At 23.2% G+C, this 22,911-nt stretch overlaps 1 protein-coding gene across 3 annotated transcripts; it reads left to right on the top strand.

Moving 5' to 3' along the window:
• The first annotated feature begins 2,714 nt into the window (after positions 1-2,714).
• On the top strand, positions 2,715-20,594 carry LOC127291580 (radial spoke head protein 3 homolog B). 3 transcript variants are annotated; one of them, XM_051320775.1, is made up of 12 exons: positions 2,715-2,873; positions 5,126-6,003; positions 7,586-7,944; positions 8,626-8,703; positions 10,434-10,515; positions 11,456-11,626; positions 11,761-11,889; positions 12,554-12,757; positions 13,973-14,135; positions 14,237-14,323; positions 19,017-19,196; positions 20,373-20,594. In XM_051320775.1, the coding sequence occupies exons 2-11, from the start codon at positions 5,482-5,484 to the stop codon at positions 19,187-19,189; spliced, it is 1,968 nt and encodes a 655-aa protein (XP_051176732.1). In that variant the 5' UTR covers positions 2,715-2,873; positions 5,126-5,481; the 3' UTR covers positions 19,190-19,196; positions 20,373-20,594. The 3 variants fall into 3 exon arrangements, with proteins under 3 accessions (XP_051176732.1, XP_051176731.1, XP_051176733.1); XM_051320774.1 differs by having other exon boundaries at positions 8,623-8,703; XM_051320776.1 differs by lacking the exon at positions 8,626-8,703 and having other exon boundaries at positions 2,716-2,873.
• The last annotated feature ends 2,317 nt before the right edge of the window (positions 20,595-22,911 follow it).

The raw sequence follows: 22,911 nt of genomic DNA, 5'->3' as shown, positions 1-22,911 counted from the left end.
CTTTATTAATGAAAAAGTCAAAATTTTGTGTAAAAAAGACCATTTACCCTTTAAATTTTAAAGTTTTTGATCTACAAATTTGTAATTTACAATACTGATGTATTTTCATGTACACATTATTAAAAAAATATATTGAGACGAATTCGAATTAATTTTAATAGTTTTATTAAGGAAAAAGTCAAAATTTTACATAAAAATTGACTCCTTTCTTTATAAATTTTACAGTTTTTAATTTAAAAAATCAAAACTTGCCAAACTGATGTATTTTTGTGTATATATTACAGAAAAAATATATCGAAACGAATTTGAATGAATTTTAATAGATTTATTAATAAAACTACTCAAAATTTACTTGAAAAAAACCCTTTCGCTTTAAATTCTACAGTTTTTGTTATAATAATTTAAAACTAAGTACAATAGTGTATATTTTTACATGCAGATTAGAGGAATAAGTATAGAAAAGCTAATTCAAATTAATTTTAACAGCTTTATTAATTTATAAAAAATCAAAATTTTGCGTAAAAAAATACCCTTTTCTCTTTAAATTTTAAAGTTTTTAATCTAAACAGTTAAAACTTGGTATATTGGAGTATTTTTATGAGTAGATTACAGGAAAATTATAACGAATCTGATTAGAATTAGTTTCAATAGCGTTATTAATTTAAAAAAAAATTTTAACCTAATCCGTTAAAATTTGGTATTCTTGTATATTTTTACGTATAGATTACAAAAAATGTAATAAAAATTTTTTTGAAAATGATTTTACGAAAGTTACTAGATAACCCTTAACTGGCACAATTCGAACGTAAATGGCACAACAGGTCTGCTGGACCCAACGTATTCAAACATGTATTGTTCAGCCGGTATTGAATATTTTTGCACAAAAATTAATTCTCAGGTTACTTATGATGTGTTTTTTAAAATTTCAATAGTTTTACAGGTATTAATATATTTTAAGTTAGTTGAAAAAAATTGTAAAAAATAAAAACCAAAAAATTGCGTGTTTTACTTAAAAATTCACGAGTTATTTAAATTTTAATATTATCACTTAAAAAATTTAAGGTTATGTTGTATTATTCTTTCACTAAAAAATTACCACAATATCAGGACTTGCAAAAAAGGAATTTATTTTGCGAAATAAAATGTGATTTTAGATTAAAACTAAAAATTTATAATTTATTAATGTTTGAAGCTGATTTATTCTTTTGTATATCAAATTAGTTGTATCAAAAAACTTAGAAACTTACTAATATGTCAAACTAATATATTAAAATTAGACCTGTGCAAAATAAATCGAACCGAACTGTTCGAATTTTTACGCCGAGTTCGAATGTCGAAAATTCGACATTCGAGTCAGCCCAGTTCGATTTTTTCGATTTTTTTAGCTAGAATATTTTCCTCGAAAATTAAAAAATCCCTTTCAAAGTCAAATAAAATTAATCAGCATCTTTCTAATATTTTTTTACCTTAAAACAACATGTATTACCTTCAAAAAACCTACCAATTGAACCTAAATTGCAGTAGAATAAGAATAATCAATTTTTTTCAATTTTTTCAGATAGAATGTTTTCCTGGAAAATGAAAAAATCTAGACCTGTGCAAAATAAATCGAACCGAACTGTTCTAATTTTTACGCCGAGTTCGAATGTCGAAAATTCGACATTCGAGTCAGTTTTCAGCGCCCCAAAAAACGTAGGAATATAAGGGGTTGTGTTTTTTGGGACCTGACTTTTTTTTTGTGTGCCTGTGTAATTTATAAATACAACCATTTTGAAATGTTTCCCTGTTCCCACATATATTTTCCCCAATTATTCATTATCTAGTATGAAACACTTGCTTTTAGCCACTAAATTCAAAACGACGCACTAATCACATTTAACGAATTTTTTCTTCATTCAATATGAAAATCTGAAAAAGAAAATTATTATTATTATTATTATTATTAGTTGTATCAAAAAACTTAGAAAATTACTAATATGTCAAACTAATATATATTAAAATATAAAAAATATTCAAATACATTCAATTAATTTGAGCGAAAAAAATGATTGGGTCTACTGGACCCATGGTGCCAGTTAAGGGTTAAAAATCAAGAACAAAATATGTTAAAAAAAACGTTTAAAGTTACCCCCCCCCCCCTCATTAACAAATTTAAGATAATTTATTGAAATACAACCACTTTGAAATGTTTCCCTGTTCCCTTATATATATTCCCCAATTATTCATTATCTAGTATGAAAAGACTTGCTTATAGTTACTAAATTAACCCCAGTGAAGGATTAAAAAGTCCAAATTAGAAAAAAAAAGATTCTTTATTTAACTTTAAGAAATCACGAGCCAAAAATTTAAATTCAGTATATACTGATATATTTACACTATAGGTATGTAAATTAGATTAAAGAAAAATCAAGACGTTAATGTTTCAACTAATTTCAATTAAGTTATTAATCTAAAAATCAAAATTAATAAGATGATGGATTATGAAGGGGGGGTTAAAATTAAACTCCGGCATTACATGGCAGTAAAGATTCAAGGCTTTCACCTTGAAGTGTCTCCAGGGTTAAAAAGGGTTCACCTGAGACATTTCGTGTATATATATTGTTACCATTATATATTGGTTTGAATAGATATCACGTCTATGGACATGCGCAACTAGAGAGTGGTCAGTGGTATTGAGTGGCCGACGTTTATAAATATACAGGGTTGCTCTCCATAATCGGTGGGCTCTTAGGACATTGTCCAGTCTACGAACTTTTATCAGAGCTCTCAGTAGTGTCGGGAATTTCAACCAAACAACTCGAGACTGTCAATAAACATATGTAAATTAAAAAAAAAAAAAAAAAAAAAAAAAAGTTATAAAAATTCCCCTACAAGTAGGTTTTAAAACAAAATTTCATTCTATTCTTTGGAAATGCACTCATTTTTTTTTATATAAATACACAAAAAGCACTGTGTTTGAAATAATTTTATTTTAAAAAAATTTGTTCAAAAAAAATCGCAAAATTTGTAAGAGAAAATAATAGAATAATTTACGAAAAGCAGAAAAATATATTTTACAGACAGACAAACAGTCACGTTTTTGTGTATTTTATGTTGACAAAAATAAAATTTTTTTCAATAGGTTTTCGTATTTCAACTAGAAATTATTATTGGCATTTAAAATAGTATTATTATTACTATTATTATTATTTTACTATTATTACAATTTTCTATTAGATTTTTTTTACCAATTACTTGAAACTAATAAATTTTTTAGTAATTTTTAAACTATCAAATTCAAAATTTTTTAAATAAAAGTAAGTTAATTAATTAATTATCGCGGGAAATTTAAAAAAAATTTAAATTCCTAAATAATAATAATAGTAATAATAATAATAATAAATAAGCATACATTTTTTTTTTATTTACATTTGTTTAAATATTTGTAATTTTTAAAAGAAAATTTTTATCTAATTTTTATTTTTTCTAAATTCATTAAATCCATGGTTAACCTGAGGTTTTTCTTAACTTGTGTCCTGCATGCGTGACACACGTGTTATCGTATAGAGGCAAACTTCAAGCAGGTATTGATCGATCAAAGAAATTACTTTTTACACCGGGTTGATGACTTGTTAACTATTTTACAGTATATATAAAGCTATTTTGACATTTAAATGTCTGTCTGTCGGTCAGTCCGAAAATTTCTTTACATTTAATATTAAAAAATAGGAAGAAACAAAAAAAATCACTTTTTTTTAAATAAATTAAAAATTGTTACAAATTTTTTATATCTACTTTATAATTTTTTAAACAATAATAGTTGTAAACTAAATTAATTAATATTTTTATTATTATTTTTTAGTATTATGATTATTATTATTATTATTTTTTTTTTATTACTATTATTATTTATTATTATTATTTATTATTATTATTAACCTCTGATTTCATCTCATAAATATCATAAATTTTGTTTTAAATTGATCCAAATTACAATTATCAATCAAAGTTTGTTAAATGTTACAATAGCTTCGCAGTAAAGAAAAGTTTATTCTGAATTTACGTCCAGGGTTCGATTCTTATCGATGGCGATTTTTTTTTTTTTATTAAATATAAATTAATGTTTTTTAACAAATTTTTTTATTTAAACAAATAATATATAAAGTGAGTCAGTTTTTCAAACACAAAAATAGCAGATCCAATATTAAAATATTTTTTTTTTTCATTCGTCTCAAAAATCTCTGAAATTGAAACTTAATAATCGAAAGTTTTTGACATTGCCAATTACGTTACCGGTGTAATTCTACCATATTGGATCCACCATTTTGAATTTTGAATCATATTTTTTCAAAATGTCTGTCTGTCTGTATAACCAAATTTGTATTTGTATCAACATTTTTGTGCAAAAAAAATCACTTTTTTGCAAATTTTTGCCTTCCATTAAATTTTAATGTAAAAGTAGTGGTTAGAAAAAAGAAAGTGTGCAAAATTCTCAGTAATTTGAAAAAAAAATTGAACCTTGCAGCTCAAAAATTGACTGAGATATGGTTTCCGCAGAAAACACGGTTTTTTTTGTGTTTAGCAAAAAAGTAGTCAACTTTGAGAGAGTATATCTTGGAAACTATTGGAGCTATGACAATGAATTTTTTTACAAAATGTCAGGAATTTAGTCAGCTTTAACTTTGCTATTGATCACTTTTTCAAAAAATAATTAGAGGCAGCGTAAAACTAAAAAAACTTAAAAGTACCGGTTTTTTTTAGCTGCAAACCCGGAAAAACCCGGGTTTTGTTCCTGAATTCATATTTCAGTCAATTTTTGAGCTACAGGGTTGAATTTTTTTTCAAATTACTCAGAATTTTACATACTTTCTTTTTTCTAACCACTTCTTTGACGCTAAAATGTAACAGGAGGCAGTAATTTGCAAAAAAAAACTGAATAAAAAAAGTTTTCGTCTTTCGTTTGGAGTTGCAGGTTTCAAACTTTGATACCTTTATTTCTAGACCAAAATTTAGGTAAAAAAAAAATTGCTATTCGAATTTACAGTGTTAAAAATATTTATTTTTAAATTTCTAAAATTTCTTTTTACATTTGACTGCAAGTGTCAAATAAACGAACATTATCTAAACAAACTTTTCAATTCAACAGATTAGATAATAGACAGGATTGGTCACCTGATTAATCGCGTACAAAGTCGAGACAGAAGACTTCTGAATGGACAATATATAAATTGAAAGACCTTGAGCCGATTGTGACAAGTCACGCTACACATTGTATATTAACTCACCCCCCCCTCCTCTTTCTTTATTCACCAATCACGATCGATCTGGTCCTATAGATAAATTTTCAAGGATAAAAAAAATTCTAGAGACATAAATACCTATTCGCAATATACATAATTACAAACCAAATCAAATTATGACACTCGATATAATAATTGAAACGAGATTTGATCAATAATTAATAAAAGAAGGAAAAAAAAATTTTTTTTCAACATAAACGTAATGCCAGCGAGAATTTCCATTTTACCATCATCTGCAATGGAAAATGGATTTCATGATAAATTAATGGAAACAAATAATTCATCACCAGCATTTAGAATATTACAAAAAGACAATCTTGAATCTTCCCTGCCAATACTCCAGCTGGATCTGGATGATGATGATGATGATTATCATCATAATAATAATGATGATGATGATAACGTGAATTTTGAGAGAGCTTCCGCAAGGACAATGACCTTGAGCCAAAATAACAAGAATAACTTCCAGACACGCAGACGAATCAGCAAGTCAAATGATCATTTAGTGTTGGCAAGTTTGCAAAGTCATCAAACAAATCCATTGAGAATACGACAACAGAGCAAGAGTCATGGTAATCTTCAAAATGATGACAATATTGAACCAAGAAAATCATCAATGATTCTTTCAACTGAGGATTTTAATGAGGTGCTCAATGCAAAATTAAGAAGAATACAGGAACAAGAGGAGGGTGAATTAAGCAAAAGAAGTTCAAGAAGAACTCAGGTCTCTTGATTTGATAATTTTTGGAAAAAATTTTTTCTCGAGTGAAATTCAAAAATTTTTTTGATTTATAATAAATAAATAATTGAAAACAAAGTAAAATCATTGTTTGGACGTTAAAATTGAATTAAAATTAGTTCAAAATTTCGGTTAAAATCGATTAGAATTACTGTTATTAATAAAATTTTGTTGAGTGTTACAAATAGCCTCGGGGTTAAGAAGAGTGGGTGCTGAATTTATGCCCAGGGTTCGATTCTTGTCAGGGGTGATTTTTTTTCAAAAAATAATTAAATACAGTTTCTAAAAATACAATCACAATATCGTAAAAAAAGTTTTGAAATCGTTAAAAATAAATGTTTTAAAGTTAATTATTAATTATTTATTCTTTTCGAAGAATATAAAAATAATTGAATTCCGGAAGAGTTATAATTAAAATTACTAAATTTTAGAAAGTTTTAAATTGAAAATTTTAAAAATAATTGAATTTCATGTAATTTTGAATTGAAATTTTTGGTAATTTTATTTGCTGACTTTTCTTAAATTTAAATTTTTATTTAAAATAATTTTTAATTAAACAGTAGTTTAAGATAATTGAATTTGTGAAGAATTTCATTAAAATTTTTAAAAATAACTAAAATTTAAAAGAGTTACAGTTGAAATTTTAAGAAATAATTGAATTTCAAAAGATTTTCTTAAAATTCAGGCAAAAATTAAATTTTACAGAATTGAAAATAATTTATTAAATAATTTTAAATAAAATTTTTTAAAAATAATTAAATTTTCCCAAGTTTTACTTGGCACATTTTTGAAAATATTTGAAATTCAAGTGATTTTTAATTAAAATTTTTTGGGATTTTTGTTGAAGAAAAATTTATTGTAAATTACATTGAAATTTTTGGTAATTTTATTTTGATTTTTTTTTAATTTTTAACAATTATTGAATTTTATAAATTTTTTAATTGAAAAATAGTTTTAAGATAATTTTTTTTTTTTGTAAAGAATTTCATTAAAATTATTGAAAATAATTAATTTTAATTTACATATAAATGTTAGTTAAAAATTTGTTAAATAATTGAAATAAAGATAGGAAGAAAATCTGAATTGTATACTAAAAAAATCGTATTTAAAAAAAAAATTTGTAAAAAATGTTAAAAAATGCAAAAAAAATAAAAAAAAGTCGCATTTTATTAAAATAAGTCGGAAAAAAGTCGAAAAGGGTCGGAAAAATCGAAAAAGCCGTATAATACCAAACCTGAGTAAGACGTAAAACAATATTTGAATTTAAAAATTAGGAAAAAAAATCACCCACGGAAAGAATTGAACTCTCGTCGTTTAGTCAACAAATCGAGAACATTATCACTGAGCCAAGAAGCAACTTCTTCAATATTATTTATTATATAAAAAAAATTGACCAATAACGCCTATTTTTGAATTTCACTTACAATTTAAAAATATATATTTTTTTAAATTTAATTTAAAAAAATTATAATTTAAATTTGTTCTTTAAAAAAAAAATAATAATAATAATAATTGTAAGCCTTATTTTTAAATTTGCAAATTTGTTTCTTTCTTTAAATGGAAAAAGTCCTCCGATCAGGTGATACATCCAAAACCATTTTTCACAACTGTTAAGACTGGAGAATTTTTAATGCCACCGCCAGAAGTTGCTGCCTTACTTGGAATTACGCCACATATTGTCTATGGAAATCCATTTCCCGAGATAAACGATGAGACTGATTTTTTTCATCGAACACGATTTCGACATCTTGCGTCGATTAATAAAAAACCGGAAGTACGACACAGTAGTCATAATGCACGATGTCAGGCAGCACTAAAGGCAACTGAGGATTTTTATTATCTTCCAATGAATGCATCATCGATAACAACAGCATCATCGATGGACGAACGTTCGAAACGAATGAGACAAAACAATTTTTTCAATTCGTAAGTTGTCGCATTTAAAAAAAAAAGAAAAATTAAAAATAAACAAATTTATCATTTGGAAAAGAGGAAATCATTTTTTTTTCGAATTTTTGAATTCAATTATAGGGACGAAAAAAATTATCGAAAAAAAAAATTGAAAATTTAAAGAAAAATCATCTTTTGGTACACAATATTTATTGTCAAAAAATTGCAAAATTTTGAATATAAAATCTGCACGAAATTAAACAAAAATTAACATAATTTTTCTAAACTTCACACTATTTTTTTCCCCATAAGAATATTACAAAAGGCGATTAGTTTTGTAAAGTAATTCATTTTTTTTAATCCTACAATTAAGTTATAAAAATTTAATTAAATTTTTTACAATATTTTGTTTTTACAATTTTGTTTACAATATTATTGTGAAAAAATTTATTTTTGAAACTTAATTAAATTTTCATAAACTTATATTAAAAAATCGTAATAATTAATTAAAAAAGAAAATGATTTCATCAATAATATTGAAGCGAAATTGAAGCGAAAAATATTAAAATTAAAAACAAAAAAAAAAAAAGAACCCAAAACATGTGAATTTTTTTCGAATCAATGACAAAAAAAATAAAATTTTTTTTAAATGAAAAATTAAAAAAAAAAAAACTTAGTATTGTACGGTTCAGAGCGGGAAAATTGTTTTTCCAGCAGATTCCCCCAGACGCCACGAGCGTTACCCAAACACTTGGAACCAATTGAGGGCACCATGAAAATGCTTCCAATACGCGGGTAACTTTGAAACTAAATTTTGCAACTTCCTCAAAACCCTTTACTGTGATATCAAATTTTTTTTTTAATGTCGTCAGAAGAAAGTAAAAAAATAATAATTTAAAAATTGCTTAATCAAAAAAAAAAATTAATAATAATAATAATTATGAAGTCCAATGTACAGTAAAGGGTTGTATAGCTTTTTATTTTTCTTCTGCATATATTAACTGATTTAAGTTTTCTATTATAGCCTTATTGCAAAATTAAAAATATTCATAAAATATTGCAAAAATTTTTTTTCAAAATTAATTTAATTTTTATTCTAAAAAATTGCATTTTACTATTTAATATTAATTTTTTTTAATACTAAAATTTAAAAAAATAAAAAAAATGAAAATTTACTAAAAAATAAAGTATTCATTTTTACTCCCATAATATTTTATAATAATAATAATAATAATAATAATAATAATAAAAGGGCATTAACATAAAAATCTATATTTAAAATTAAACATTGCAATTAATATTAAAAAAAATTTTTTTAAGTAAATTAAAAATTAATAAACTAAGAAATGAGACAAAAAAATGGTTATGTAAGAAATTTGTAAATAAGAAAAATTCTTAAAAATAAAAAAAAATGAGAATAATGAAATAGAAATACATAAAATAATTATAATAAATAAACGAATGACAATAATAATAATCTGTAGGCAGAATTCCCAAAATAATAATAATAATAATTAATAATAATCATAATAATATTAATAATAATAATAAATACATAAAATAATTATAATAAATATAAAAAAACTATAGAAACAAAAATAAAGTAAAACGGCGAATAAAATAAAAAATAAAAATTAGAAAAAATATGAAAAAAGTAAATTTAAAAAATAATTTAACAACAATATTAAAAAAAAATGAAAATCAATATAAGAAAACTAAAAAAATTCTAATAAAATTAATTAAAAAAACAATAAAAACACAAAATTCATCTTTAAATTATAACAAAATGGCACAGTTTCTAATCGCGATCTAAGTGTTACATAAACCCTTTTCTCTTATCGCGATAAATATAAAAGTCTAGGAATCAAGAGGGTGTTCCAGAAAAAAAGTAGGACTTTTGAAAAATATAGAATACTCAGAATCGATCGCCCTTCTACAAAAAAAAATAGAAATAAACATTTACTATTTTAATAATAATAAATTATTAATTTTCGAATTTTTTTCAAAATCAATAATAATTATTTCATTTATTTAAAAAAAAATTAAAATACTTCAAATTTTAAAAAAATATATTCATATAAATTAGCTATAAAAATGATTAAAAGAAACATTTTTTATCTTCCTTTTCCCCATATTTTTCTAATAAACAAAAAGTGTTAATAAACAAAATTTCAATTCATTTTTTTCGCTTCTATTCTATTATATAATAATATACATAATTACGAAAAAATTCAAAATCTAATAAAAAATTTCTTTTTTTGATTTTTTAATATCAGTTTAAAAAATTATTTATTGGATTTTGTATTTTTTTTTTTTTTTTTTTGAAATATTGTACATATATTGAACACGGTGTGAAACTATTATAGCAATTTAGACTTTTTTTATATCACGAAAGCTTTTGAAAAAAATCTATTAATTACTTAATTAATTAATAAGTAAATAAATTAATAATTAAATTATTAGTAATTATTAGATTCAAATTTTATCGATAATAATTTTTAATTGTAAAAAAAAATTTATTTCAGTGATCATTCTGTTCCTTTTGGGAACATTATGTTCGATCGACGAGTGGCGCGTGGTAGTAATTTCGCTTCCGCCCCTGGTGACGTAAGTTTGCTTTTAAATCATTTTTAAAAATTTTATATTAACAAATTAAAAATTAATTAACATTACTGTTTTTTTGTAAAATTTAATTATTCTTTATTATTATCAAATAAATATATTTATTTGTATCAAATAAAAATTATTTGGTTCAAGTAAATATTTATTTGATAATAGTTAAGTAACCGATTATTTGAATAAAAAAAAAAATTTTTTCAGTGCATTTCTTTAAATTAATAATAATATATTATTATCAATAAATTATATTTAAAGATTTAAAAATTTTTAATTTATAACATTTTTAATCATTAAAATTTTTTAATATATTTAGTTTATAATAATTAACTTAAATAGTCCCAAAGTAGCGTTGCATTGTTGTTACGAGTTAATCTTTAATGTGAAATAGTAAAATCTGCGCTCGCCGCTTTTGAAAAATGGGAGTCGAGCCTCATCCTCGTACGCTTCCCCCACTTCACGTAAGCTGCGTGCGCAACGCTTTTGACTCAAGCGTCGAGTGGTGACGAATATTTTCCCTGTTCCCTCATATATATATTTTTCCCCCAATTATTCATTATCTAGTATGAAACACTTGCTTTTAGCCACTTAATCCAGTACGACGCACTAATCACATTCAACGAATTTCTTCTTCATTTAATATGAAAATCTGAAAAAGAAAATTATTATTATTAGTTGTATCAAACTTAGAAAATTACTAAGAATATGTCAAACTAATATATTAAAATATAAAAAATATTCAAATGCATTCAATTAATTTTAGCTTGAAAAAATACTCGGGTCTACTGGACCCATAGTGCGAGTTAAGGATTGAAAAATAATTAATTAATATTTTTAACTAAATTAATAAATAATTAATTTCTTTGAACTTAATATAAAAAATTTTCAGTCATTATTTTTAAAAGTAAAAAATTTTCATCCCTTTTTTTAGCTTGATGGCGAATCGCAAGCGATGAGACACGCGGAAACAAGAAAACGTGAAATGGCAAGAAGAAAAGTACGTTCACAGGCGTCAAAAGCAATGTTAATGCGAATTGGTTCACCGCCTCCTGTACCGGGTAGAAAACACGAACCAGTACAAACCGATCACTATCTCGAAGAAGTAATAATAATTATTATTTCATAAACCTAGAAATTTTATTTATTATTTTTATTATTATCGACATTTAGCAGAGACTCGAACCAAAAAAAAAATTGTCGGTTAATTTTTTTTCTAATTTTCATTTTTTTTTTTAGCTTTTTGAAAAACCCGATGAACTTGAGGCAGGGACACAAACGGATCATTTTGTCGATCGACCGGCAACACCTCTTTTTTGTCCGAAAAAAATTGGACAAGACGCTAGCACGCAAATTGAAGCCGGTGAAGTGAGTTCTATTTAAATGCTATTATTCATATATATCACATTTAATATCTACTTCATTTAATTGCCACTTTGCAAATAAATATAATTATGTTGTTTTACCCCACTTTAGTTATATTTTGCCCCAACTTTATTTCATATCATACTAGTTTGATGAAATCATTATTTTAAAAAAATGAAATCAGTTTTTATTGTTCAAAATAAACGGGGTAATATTGTACATAGCATATTAATGTAGGGTAACATGGTACAAATAGTATTTACATGGGGCAAATTTACACGATCTTTTTAAAAATAAAACAATGTAAAGTAAAATAGCACAAATATTCATACACATGGGGTAATATGACACATTTTATCCTGCTTCAGATATATTTTACCCCAATCTTGTTTCAATTCTAATACTAGTTTGATAAAATCATTATTTTAAAAAATGAAATCACTTTTTACTGTTCTAAATAAACGGGGTAATATCGTACATAGAATATTAATATGAGGTAAAATGGTACAAATAATACCATAGGGAGTAATTTTTAAATGATCGTTTTAAAGGTAAAACAATATGTAAACTAAAATGACACAATAATTAATGCATATAGGGTAATATGACACAGGCGGGGTAAAGGTATATATAATTAATAAAAATGAATATCATTTTTTTTATATAGCTCTTTGACTACGATATCGAGGTTCAACCAATTCTGGAGGTTCTAGTTGGTAAAACAATTGAGCAGGCATTGTTGGAAGTTTTGGAGGAGGAAGAAATTGCGGCATTAAAAGAACAACAGAGAAGGTTTTCGGAACTTCGCGCCGCTGAAAAAGCCGAGGCACAAAGATTGGAGGAACAAGACAAACGTATACGCGAAGAAAAGGTAATTTTGTGTGAAATGAATTTTTCAATGTGTGCCATTATGCCCCATCTAATTAAAAAATAGTGTTCTAATATCTCTGAAATGGCATATTAGTTACATTTTACCCCTTATACCTCGTACAATAAATCAAAAATGACTTAGGACTTATTACCCCCATAACTATAAATTAATTGTCTAAATATTTGTAACATATTACCCCATAATTAAATTAAATGATGTTTAAATATTTGTGACATAGTACCCCATAACAAAAATTAAATGGTGTCTAAATATTTGTGACACTACTCGCACATTAGTGACATTTTACCCCGCTAAATTATAGAAAGGACGTTTAAATGTTTGTCATACTTATTGCTTCTATATAGCTAATTTAAATTGTTTAATAATGTTTCTAACTTATTATAAACTGGTGACATTTTACCCCATTTAATAAAAAAAAAACATCTAAATTTTTTTGATATATTACCCAACTTTAGTGGCATTTTGCCCCTTCTGTCTTAAATATCATTCAATTTGATTAAAATATTAAAGAAATCTGACTTTTTTACAGTTTTATGTAAGTGGGGTAATATGGTACAAGGGGGAAAAAATATTGTCAAAAGGTAATTTTAATTAGAATGAGAAAAATATAAAAAATCGGAGTTTAAATAACAAAAACAGGACACGATTTTAATTTCAAGTGGGGTAATATTACACATATGAAAGGAGTAATATTATATATAAGGAAGGGGTAAAATACCAGTAAGGTGAGATAAAATATAACAAAATGTAGAAAGAAATTAAACAATATAGAACGAAAATAGCTAATGTGGGGTAAAATGGTACAAACATTACGACACAATTTCAATTATGTCTCTGGGGTAAAATGACACAAATCGTATGATACTACTTTAATATTCGGGGAGGGTAATATTACACAAAGAATAAAATACAATACAAATAAAGTGTAAAGTTATAAAAAATAGTATACAATTTTATATAGATGGGGTAAAATGGCACAAACAAGCTTTGTATGAATTATGTCAGATTATATGATTCAGGTGGGGTAATATGCGATAAAATGGCATAAGGCAACGTTTAACACACATATGGGGTAATTTGAGACATACGGGGTAAAATGGATCAAATATTATATAACACAAAAAAATTACTATTTAAAAAAAAAGAAAGAAAATGTTAAATTATGAAAATAAAATTTGAAAATTATTTTTTTAGGATCGTCGTGTGAAAGAACACGAGGATGCATTGAAAGTGCAACAAGAAACTGAGGATAGAGTTGCAGCTTCGGTTTTGCTCACTGGATATATAGCGGAATTACTTCCGGCAGTTCTTGAAGGTCTAAAAATGTCCGGAGTTCTTTTAGACGAAATTAAGGCTGGTGAGTTTTAAAAATAAAAATTTTTTATGGAAAAGACATTTTTTTATTATTTAAATTAGGTAATTTTATTTATTGGAATAATTTTTAATTTTACTTTTCAGATGTGGAGGAAGGTTTTATGCCGTGGTTAATGAAAGAAGTCAAACAGGAAGTTGGTTCAATGATCGAAAGCAGGGAATTATTAGTCGGTAGGCTTTTTAATATTATTATTATTATTATTATTATTATTATTAATTTTTTTTTATAAATATTATTATAATGTTACTGTTATTTTGATTCCCATTCACGAATTGACTGCAAAGAAGTCCAATTAAAATCATATTTTGTATATCCTGATTTCTGCCTCCTCCCTCTCGGAGCTTAGCTATTTTGACCTACAGGGTTGAATTTTGGCACAAAAGTAAATTTTTATTTGTAAATTAAAGGAAAAATATAGTGAAGATGATCAAAGACGAATTTAATATTTTTAATAGTGAAATAGAAAGTTTTCAAAAATCTCATAACCCTCCCCCCCCTCTCTCTAATTCTCATCTAGAATCCTTAAATTTTAATTTAAAAATGCTTATATTTTCTATATTGATGTATTTTAATTAGTAAACTACAAACAAATTGAAGAGAGTCTGATTATAATGACTTTATTAACGAAATATTTTAAAAATTACAAAAAAGGTGGCGCCCTTAAAATAATTTTAGTTTTTGATCTAAAAAGTTCAAATTTAACGTACTGGTATATTTTTACTTTTACAAATAGATTACAGGAAAAATATAGCGAACCCAAGCCTTTTATTAAGTTTATTAGCTCTAGATTTAATTATTCAAAATAGCTCAGAAATTCACCCATACGAAAAGGGGGAAAATGATAATTATCGCATATGTGTACTTCTTAAAAAGAGGTTTAATGATTAATTTATTACTAAATTAATCTATATTTGTTATTTTCATTTTACCTTCAAATGCATTGGATTTTATTAATTATAGTAGCTCAGAAATTCACCCAAGAAAAGGGGGCTAACGATCATTTTTTACCACAAAGTTAAAATTTACCAAAAAAAAAAAGTTGCTCCTTCTTTTAATTTTACAGTTTGTTACCTAAATAGTTAAAATTTTACATTCTGATATATTTTTTTTGTAAAAATTGTATAAAAATTTAATTAATAAAAAATTAAAATTTATTTTAATACCGTCATCAATCGAAATCGCAAAATTTACAAAAAAAAAATGCTCCCTTTCTTAAATTCGATAGTTTTTTATTTAAAATTTTGAAATTTGGTGAAATAGTGTATTTTTACGTGTAGATTACAGAAAAAATTTAGCCCAGCAAATTTGAACTAATTTCAATAGCTTTATTAATAAAAAATAAAAAATTTTACGTTATAAATTATATCCTTTTCGCTTTTGAATTTAACAGTTTTTAATCTAAAAAATTTAAACTTGGCAAACTGATGTATTTTTATCTGTAGATTATAGGAAAAATATATTGAAACGAATTCGAATTATTTTATTTTTATTAATAAAAATGTCAAAATTTAACGTAAAAAATGACCAATTTCCCTTTAAATTTTACAGTTATTAATCTAAAAATTTGAAATTTGATAAAGTGGTGTATTTTTACGTGTAAATTACTAAAAAAAATATTTCAAATATGATTTGAATTAATTTTAATAGTTTTATTAATTGAAAAGTAAAAATTTTATCTTAAAAAAATATTCTCTTCGCTATCAATTTAACAATTTTTGATCTAAATATTTGTAACTTGGTAAACTAGTTTATTTTTTTGTGTAGGTTATAATAAAAATATTTCTAAATTGATTCAAATTAATTTAAATAGCCTTATTAATGGAAAGTCAAAAATTTAAGTAAAAAAATGACTCTCTTCGCTTTAAATTTTACAATTTTTGTCCTAAAAAGTTAAAACTTTGCAATCTGGTGTATTTTTATGTGTATAGATTACAGGAAAAATATAGCGAATCTTATTCGAATTAATTTTTACAGGTTTATTAATGAAAACTCAAAATTTTATAAAATATCGTTATAATTTTAATAGTTTTTGATCTAAAAAGTTAAAACTTTGCAATCTGGTGTATTTTTATGTGTAAATTACAAGAAAAATATAGCAAATCTTATTTGAATTAATTTTCACAGATTTATTAATGAAAAAGTCAAAATTTTACGTAAATAAATGACTCCCTTTGCTTTAAATTTTACAATTTTTGTCCTAAAAAGTTAAAACTTATCAAACTCGTGTATTTTTACATTTAGATTACAGGAAAAATGTAGTGAATCTTATTCGAATTAATTTTCATAGGTTTATTAATGAAAAACTCAAAATTTTATGAAATAAATGACCTCTTTTGGTATTATTTTAATACTTTTTGATCTAAAAATTTTAAACTTGGTAAACTGATGTATTTTTACGTGTAAATTACAGCAAAAATATTCCGCATCATATTCGAATTAATTTCAATAGCTTTATTAATGAAAAAGTCAAACATTTACCTAAAAACTGACCCCCTTCGTTTTAAATTTTACAGTTTTTTTCCTCAAAAGTTAAAACTTGACAAACTGTTGTATTTATACGTACAGATTACAAGAAAAATATTGCGAGTCATATTCGAATTAATTTTCATAGCTTTATTAATGAAAAATTCAAAATTCACTTGAAAAAGTGACTTTTTTCTCCTTTAATTTTTACAATTTTTTTTTTTTTTGACCTAAGTTTAAAATTTGTTCCCTTTTATAATTTTAAAGCTTATAAAAATTTAATCCCCATTTTCATTTTGTAACTATATACACTGATGAAAAAAAGAGAAGAAAAAAAAAATTCTTTTTTCAAAACTAATTGCTATATTTCCTTAAATATCGTTGACAACCATCGACTTTTAAATCTAAAACCTGCCCTCAGGTAAAAGTTGTCGCGACATACTCAAATCTTTCCAAGATCAAAATGTCTGCGTCTTTTCAAAGTTCACAGCAAAACTTTTTCAAAAGCTTATTACTTGTTCTGTGAGTGTGCGTATATATATACCATAAATAATATTAATCAATCCATCAAAGAAAGGTTGGACACGTTCTCGCATTAGGAAAGTAAAATTTTGACATTTAGTTTAATTTTTACCTATTGCTTATTAGTGTTGTAGTGAAACACCATTTTCTCGCAGGTTTTCGCACCTGCAATTATCGTCTAACGGAAAGAAGACCGTCATTACGTCTCTTATTATAATTTTGTAAACAAACGAAAAATCGTTCACATTTTAAATGTTGAAATTAGAAAAATAAAAAAATTCTTGAAAAATATTATTAAAAGAAATATATTTTTTTTTATTTATTTAAGAAAATTATTTTCAATAAATAAATTCAATTATTCAGTGACACGACTAGCGTCAATGTTACGATTTTTTATTCATTATGTAAAACTTGATTTTGAATTTGTTATTTAATGAATGTTAAGTTATTTAATTAAATTAATGATAATTAATTAAAAATTCCAAATATTAGTAAAATTAACAATTCTAAATGATAATTACAAAATTATTTATTAAATTATTATTAAATTATTATTGAATTATTATTTAATTAGCAAATTATTTATTAAATTACTGTCTTATTAATCTAATTTAATTATTAAATTATTGGTAACTAATAAAAAATTCAAAAAAGGATAAAATAACGATTATTCTAAATAATTGACAAATTATTTAATTAAATTATTAAATTATTTGCTTAAATTATTCAATTATTCAATTAAATTTATTAAATTATTGATAATTAATAAAAAATTTGCAAAGTTTGGAAAAATAACGATTGTTAGTAATTACCAAGTTTATTTATTTATTTATTTATTTATTTACGGGACTTCAAAATTAAAGTACCCTTTGAATAATTTATTAAATTGTTATTTATTAAATTATTTTTTAAATTATTAAATTCTTTAAATAAATAAATGAAAATATTAAATTAGATAATAGAATTACTGAATTAAATTAATTAAATTATTGGTAATTAATTTGTAATTAATAAAAAAATTCGCAAGACTGAAAAAATAACGTTTCTAAATATTTTTGATATATTATTTATGTAATTATTTCATTAAATTATGAAAATTATTTAGAAATAAATTAATTAAATTATTTGATATTTTATTAAATTATTGAATTATTCAATTATTCAATTAAATTTATTTAATTATTGGTAATTAATCCAAAATTTGAAAAAATTACGATTGTAAATAATAATCAAGTTTTTTTTAAATTATTAAAATCTTTAAATAAATTAATTAAATTATTTGATTAAATTATAGAGTTAGATACCTATTTAGGTAATTAAATTCTTTAAAGAAATTGAATTAATTATTCGATTAAATTACAAAATTTTTTAATTAAATTATTAGTTAATTAATAAAAAATTCGCAAACTTTGAAAAAATAAAGATTGTAAAAAATTAACAAATTAGTTTTTAAATTATTATTCAATTACTATAATTAGTTATTTAATGTAATTATTAAATTACTTAATTAAATTAATTAAATTATTGGTAATTAATTAGTAAGTAATCAAAAATTCGCAAAATTGAAAAAAATAACCTTCTTTAAATAATTACTAAATTATTTATTAAATTATTTGATTATTTACTATATAAATTTATTAAATTATTATCAATTAATTTGATAATTTATCAAAATTTGCAAAGTTTGGAAAAATAACGATCCTAAATAATTACCCTCCACTTTATTGATTGAATTAATATTCAATTTAATTAATAATTGAATTTATTTAAATTAATTAATTTATTTAATTTAAAAAATTATCTTATTTATAAGAATTTTTTAAAAATATTTTTTAACGAAATATAGTGTAAAAATAAAGAAATTCTTTTTCTTTCCAGAAATTATTAAGGAGATTTTGGAAAATCGGGCAGAAACTTATAGGCGACTTGGGGAAGAATATGATGCTGCGAGGGAAGCAAGAAAATTAATTATTGAAAATGATGAAAATCAGGAAAATATTTCTAGTAATCATTCGCAAGAATCCGTTACCACAAATTCGGATGGAAATTAGCAAAAAGGTAAAAAAAAGATTAAAAAAATAAATTTTAATTTATTGATTAATTTAATTTCAATTTATTTAATTTATATATGTATTTAATTAATTTTGTTTAAATTAATTAATTAATTTTATTTTAATTACGAATTTAATTTTTATTCGTCCAAAAAAAATGGTAAAAGTGAATATTAGAAAATGTTAATTAAAGTCTTATTCGAATGAGAATATAATAAATAAAAATTAAAAATAAAATAAATATAAAAAGCTATTTAGAACGGGAAAATCGGATTAAAATCTAATTGTGCGCAATGATCTTGGCACTCTTTCTTTCTCTCTTTCTTTTTTTTTACTCTTTTTGATCCGATACAAGGTTTTAAACGAGAGGATAGTTAGCATTGGATTAGGGACACCTTAACCAGCAAATGAAATAACCCCCAGTTAAACATTTCCTACATTTAAGCAGTGTACACAGCTGCACGACAAATCCATCCAGTTCAATCTCTCTCTCTCTCTCTTGATGTACAAACAAAATATCCCTAAAGGGTCACCAATCGAAAATTAATTATATCGATCTCTTGTCTCTTTATAAAATTAATTTTTTTTTTACTTTTTTTTTTCTTTGCAAACTTATTTGTGAAAAAAATTTTTTTTAAGTAATTTACAGCACAAATGAATTGAGTAAAAGTTTTGAAATTTTAATTTAACAATAAATAAAAAAAATAAATTTCCTTTAAAAACTTATTAAAATATTATAATGGTTATTTATTATTATTATTTATTTATTTAAAGTTAATTTATTTACAAAAAGTTGACTTTTGAAAAAAAAGTAGGAATTTTCTTTACAGAATCGTTTATTAGTATTTATCACTTATTTATTGTTAATTATCCAAAATTGTATCGTCAATGAATTGAAAAATATATAAAAAAATATTATATCGAACTTAGCCACGTGGCTAACTTTCTCTACTGTCGAGAGTAGCTTCTTGGGTTCGATTCTTCATGAGTGCAATCATTTTTTTTTTCTTAAAAAAAAACTTTTTATATTTTATCTACTTGCAATATAAATAAATATATTTACAATATAAATAAATATATTTTCAAAATATATAAATAAATGTATTTACAAATATAATAAAAATGAAAATATTTATGATTATAATTATCACTTTATATTTAAAAAAAGAAATTTCTTTTTCAGATTCAATTGCGTAAGAACATTAACTGGATTGTGATTTAAATAATAATCACAAACTAATTTACGTCCACTCTATACTATATATAAAATCTAAATGATCATCGAAAAAAAAAATTAAAACGACTGTGTGCAATAAATTTCTTGTTGAAAAAAAGGCTGTTTTTAATTTGTTGATTTTGAAAATGTGTTTGTTTCATGCAGTGAATAAAGAATTAAGAATTTTAACATTTTTTTTTCATTTTCCCCTTCTTTTTTTTTAGATAAGACTGAAAAAATGAACTAAAAAGAAATAAATGTCTTTTTTTACGGCACCTCTATTAAAAAAAGGTTTACTCCTTGCAAAAGTTTTTTTTTCCCCAACTTAATATAATATGTAATTTGTAAAAATGTGGAAAAAAAGGGAATTAGTCATCTTTATGTGAATTCCGTTTTTGACAATATATTAAATTGTATATAATTATAACCGACATAATCAAAAAACGATAATAATTTTCAATTATAAGTAAATTACTTTTTTTTGTGTCATTTGAAGAAAATTTCACAAAATCTTCTTTATAATATCTCTTTATCGCTTAAATCATTTTTTAAACATTCTTTTAACGATAAAATCAGAAAGTTTGGTATCTTATTATGGTTGCAATTATTTAACATATAATATACCTAATATATAGCAGTGTTTTATTTATTTTTATTTCAAATATAACCGTGAATTTTAAACGTTTTTTAAAATCTTTCTTTAGTAAATGATTTTCACTTTTTTTTCTCTTTCAAAAAAAACTAATATAATTTTCTATTTATTCGGTGGCAAATCATATTTTGCCGTCAATACTTTAAGGAAAAATGTTGGATTTCTGAATTTTTAAACAGATGAAAAATTTTACCATTTTTTGAAATTCTGTAGTTTTTTTTTGTTAATTTTTAGTTTGGGAAAAAGTGCGAAAAAAATGGCTAAAAATATTTTTAAAAAACAAAAAAAAATAAAAAACACTTAAAATATCAAAAAATTTTGGAAATTTTAAAGTTATGTAGTTTTTTTTTTAATTTCGAGTTCGGGAAAAATTTTTAAACCATTTTATTTTGCTCACTTTTATGAATGGCAAAAAATACTAATCCCAACATTTGGAATTCTAAATTTTTGAATTTTTTTTTATTTTGAGTTCAGGTAACAAATTTTGCAACAATTTTTTGTCCGTGGATTACTAATAATACTCTTTTTAAAACTCCAAGAATTCTACATTTTCAAAAAATTTAAAATTTAAAATAACGGTAAGATATGAAAGAACAAAATTGTTATCAAAAATTTCAGAATTCTAAATTTTGAAAAAGTAAATTTTTTTTGAATTTTCAATGTTTTGTTTTTTTTTATATTTTGAATTCAGGGAAAAAGTTTATAACAATTTATTCTCCGTAAAGAGATATCAAAAATTCTTATAAAAACTCCAGGAATTCTAAAAAAAAATTGTAAATTCATATTTAAAAATAACTGAAAGGTATATTTTGTAATAACAAAATTTTTAACGAAATTCCCGGAATTCTAATTTTTTAAAAATTAAAAGAAAAATCAAATTTCTAGTTCAAGTTTAAAAATAATGGTAAGATAATTTAAAATTCTCTGTATTTTGAAAAAATTAATTTCTTTTTGAAATTTTTAAAGTTCTGTCGTTTTTTCTTTTTAATAAAAAATTTCATAACAATTTTTTTCCGTGGAGGGCCAATAAAATTCTTAGAAAAACTTCTGGAATTTTAAATTTTGAAAAGGTCAAATAAAATTTAAAAATTATATTTCATAATAACGGTAAAATATTTTAAAAAAGTAAAATTTTTTAGAATTTTTAAAGTTTTGTAATTTTTTTTTTTGTCTATTTTGAGTTTAAGTATAAAATTTCATACTATCAAAACTCCCAAAAATTTAAATTTTGAAAAAGTCAAAAAAAAATTTCAAATTTCAAACTTTTGCAGTTATGAAAATTCAAAAAAAAATTCATTCCCAAAAAATAGGGCAACTTTTTAAAAATTTTTGCTTCCTCTATAAAAATTGTTTTTTTTTTCAAAAAAGTACAAAAAAACTAAAATCAAAAAAAAAATTCCCAGAACTCTAAATCCGAAGATAAAAAAATTTAATTTTTTCAAAATGACAGAGGCATAATATGTATCATTAAGTTAAAAAAAATCGCTTTAAACTAAATGTAACTGACGATAGGAAAATCGGTAAAAAAAAGAAAAAAAAATCCCGCAATTATCTCAACGCACCGATCTTTTTTTCATTCTCCCTCTCTCTCTCTTCGTTTATTAGATTACCTTAAGAGAACCTGTGGAAAACCTGCGATTAGAAACGGACAGGTGCAAAAATTTTTCACGACGAACGTGCCACAAATGAAAAAGTAATGGCAAGAGATTTAATCAAGCACTAGAATAATAGTGTATGGTTATATATTTTTACCTTTTCTTTAAAATTTTGTCTCAAAATTCCAAGAGAATATATATATATTTATAAATATAAAACTGAATTTTCTTCCAAAAACCAAAACAACATTGGTTCGTA

The sequence above is a fragment of the Leptopilina boulardi genome, unplaced genomic scaffold (genome assembly GCF_019393585.1).
Source record: "Leptopilina boulardi isolate dan_hultmark-lab unplaced genomic scaffold, ZJU_Lbou_2.1 LbouV2_144, whole genome shotgun sequence".
Taxonomy (NCBI): Eukaryota; Metazoa; Arthropoda; class Insecta; order Hymenoptera; family Figitidae; genus Leptopilina; species Leptopilina boulardi.
The sequence above is the reverse complement of the archived record's forward strand: the minus strand, read 5'-3'. Positions and strand labels throughout refer to the sequence as shown.

Bases quoted from the DNA above. Each gene is read 5' to 3' on its own strand.
- LOC127291580 (XM_051320774.1), top strand. From the start codon at position 5,482: ATGCCAGCGAGAATTTCCATTTTACCATCATCTGCAATGGAAAATGGA. The intron at 8,704-10,433 runs GTAACTTTGAAA...AATTTATTTCAG, and splicing joins AAAATGCTTCCAATACGCGG to TGATCATTCTGTTCCTTTTG. The intron at 11,890-12,553 runs GTGAGTTCTATT...TTTTTTATATAG, and splicing joins CGCAAATTGAAGCCGGTGAA to CTCTTTGACTACGATATCGA.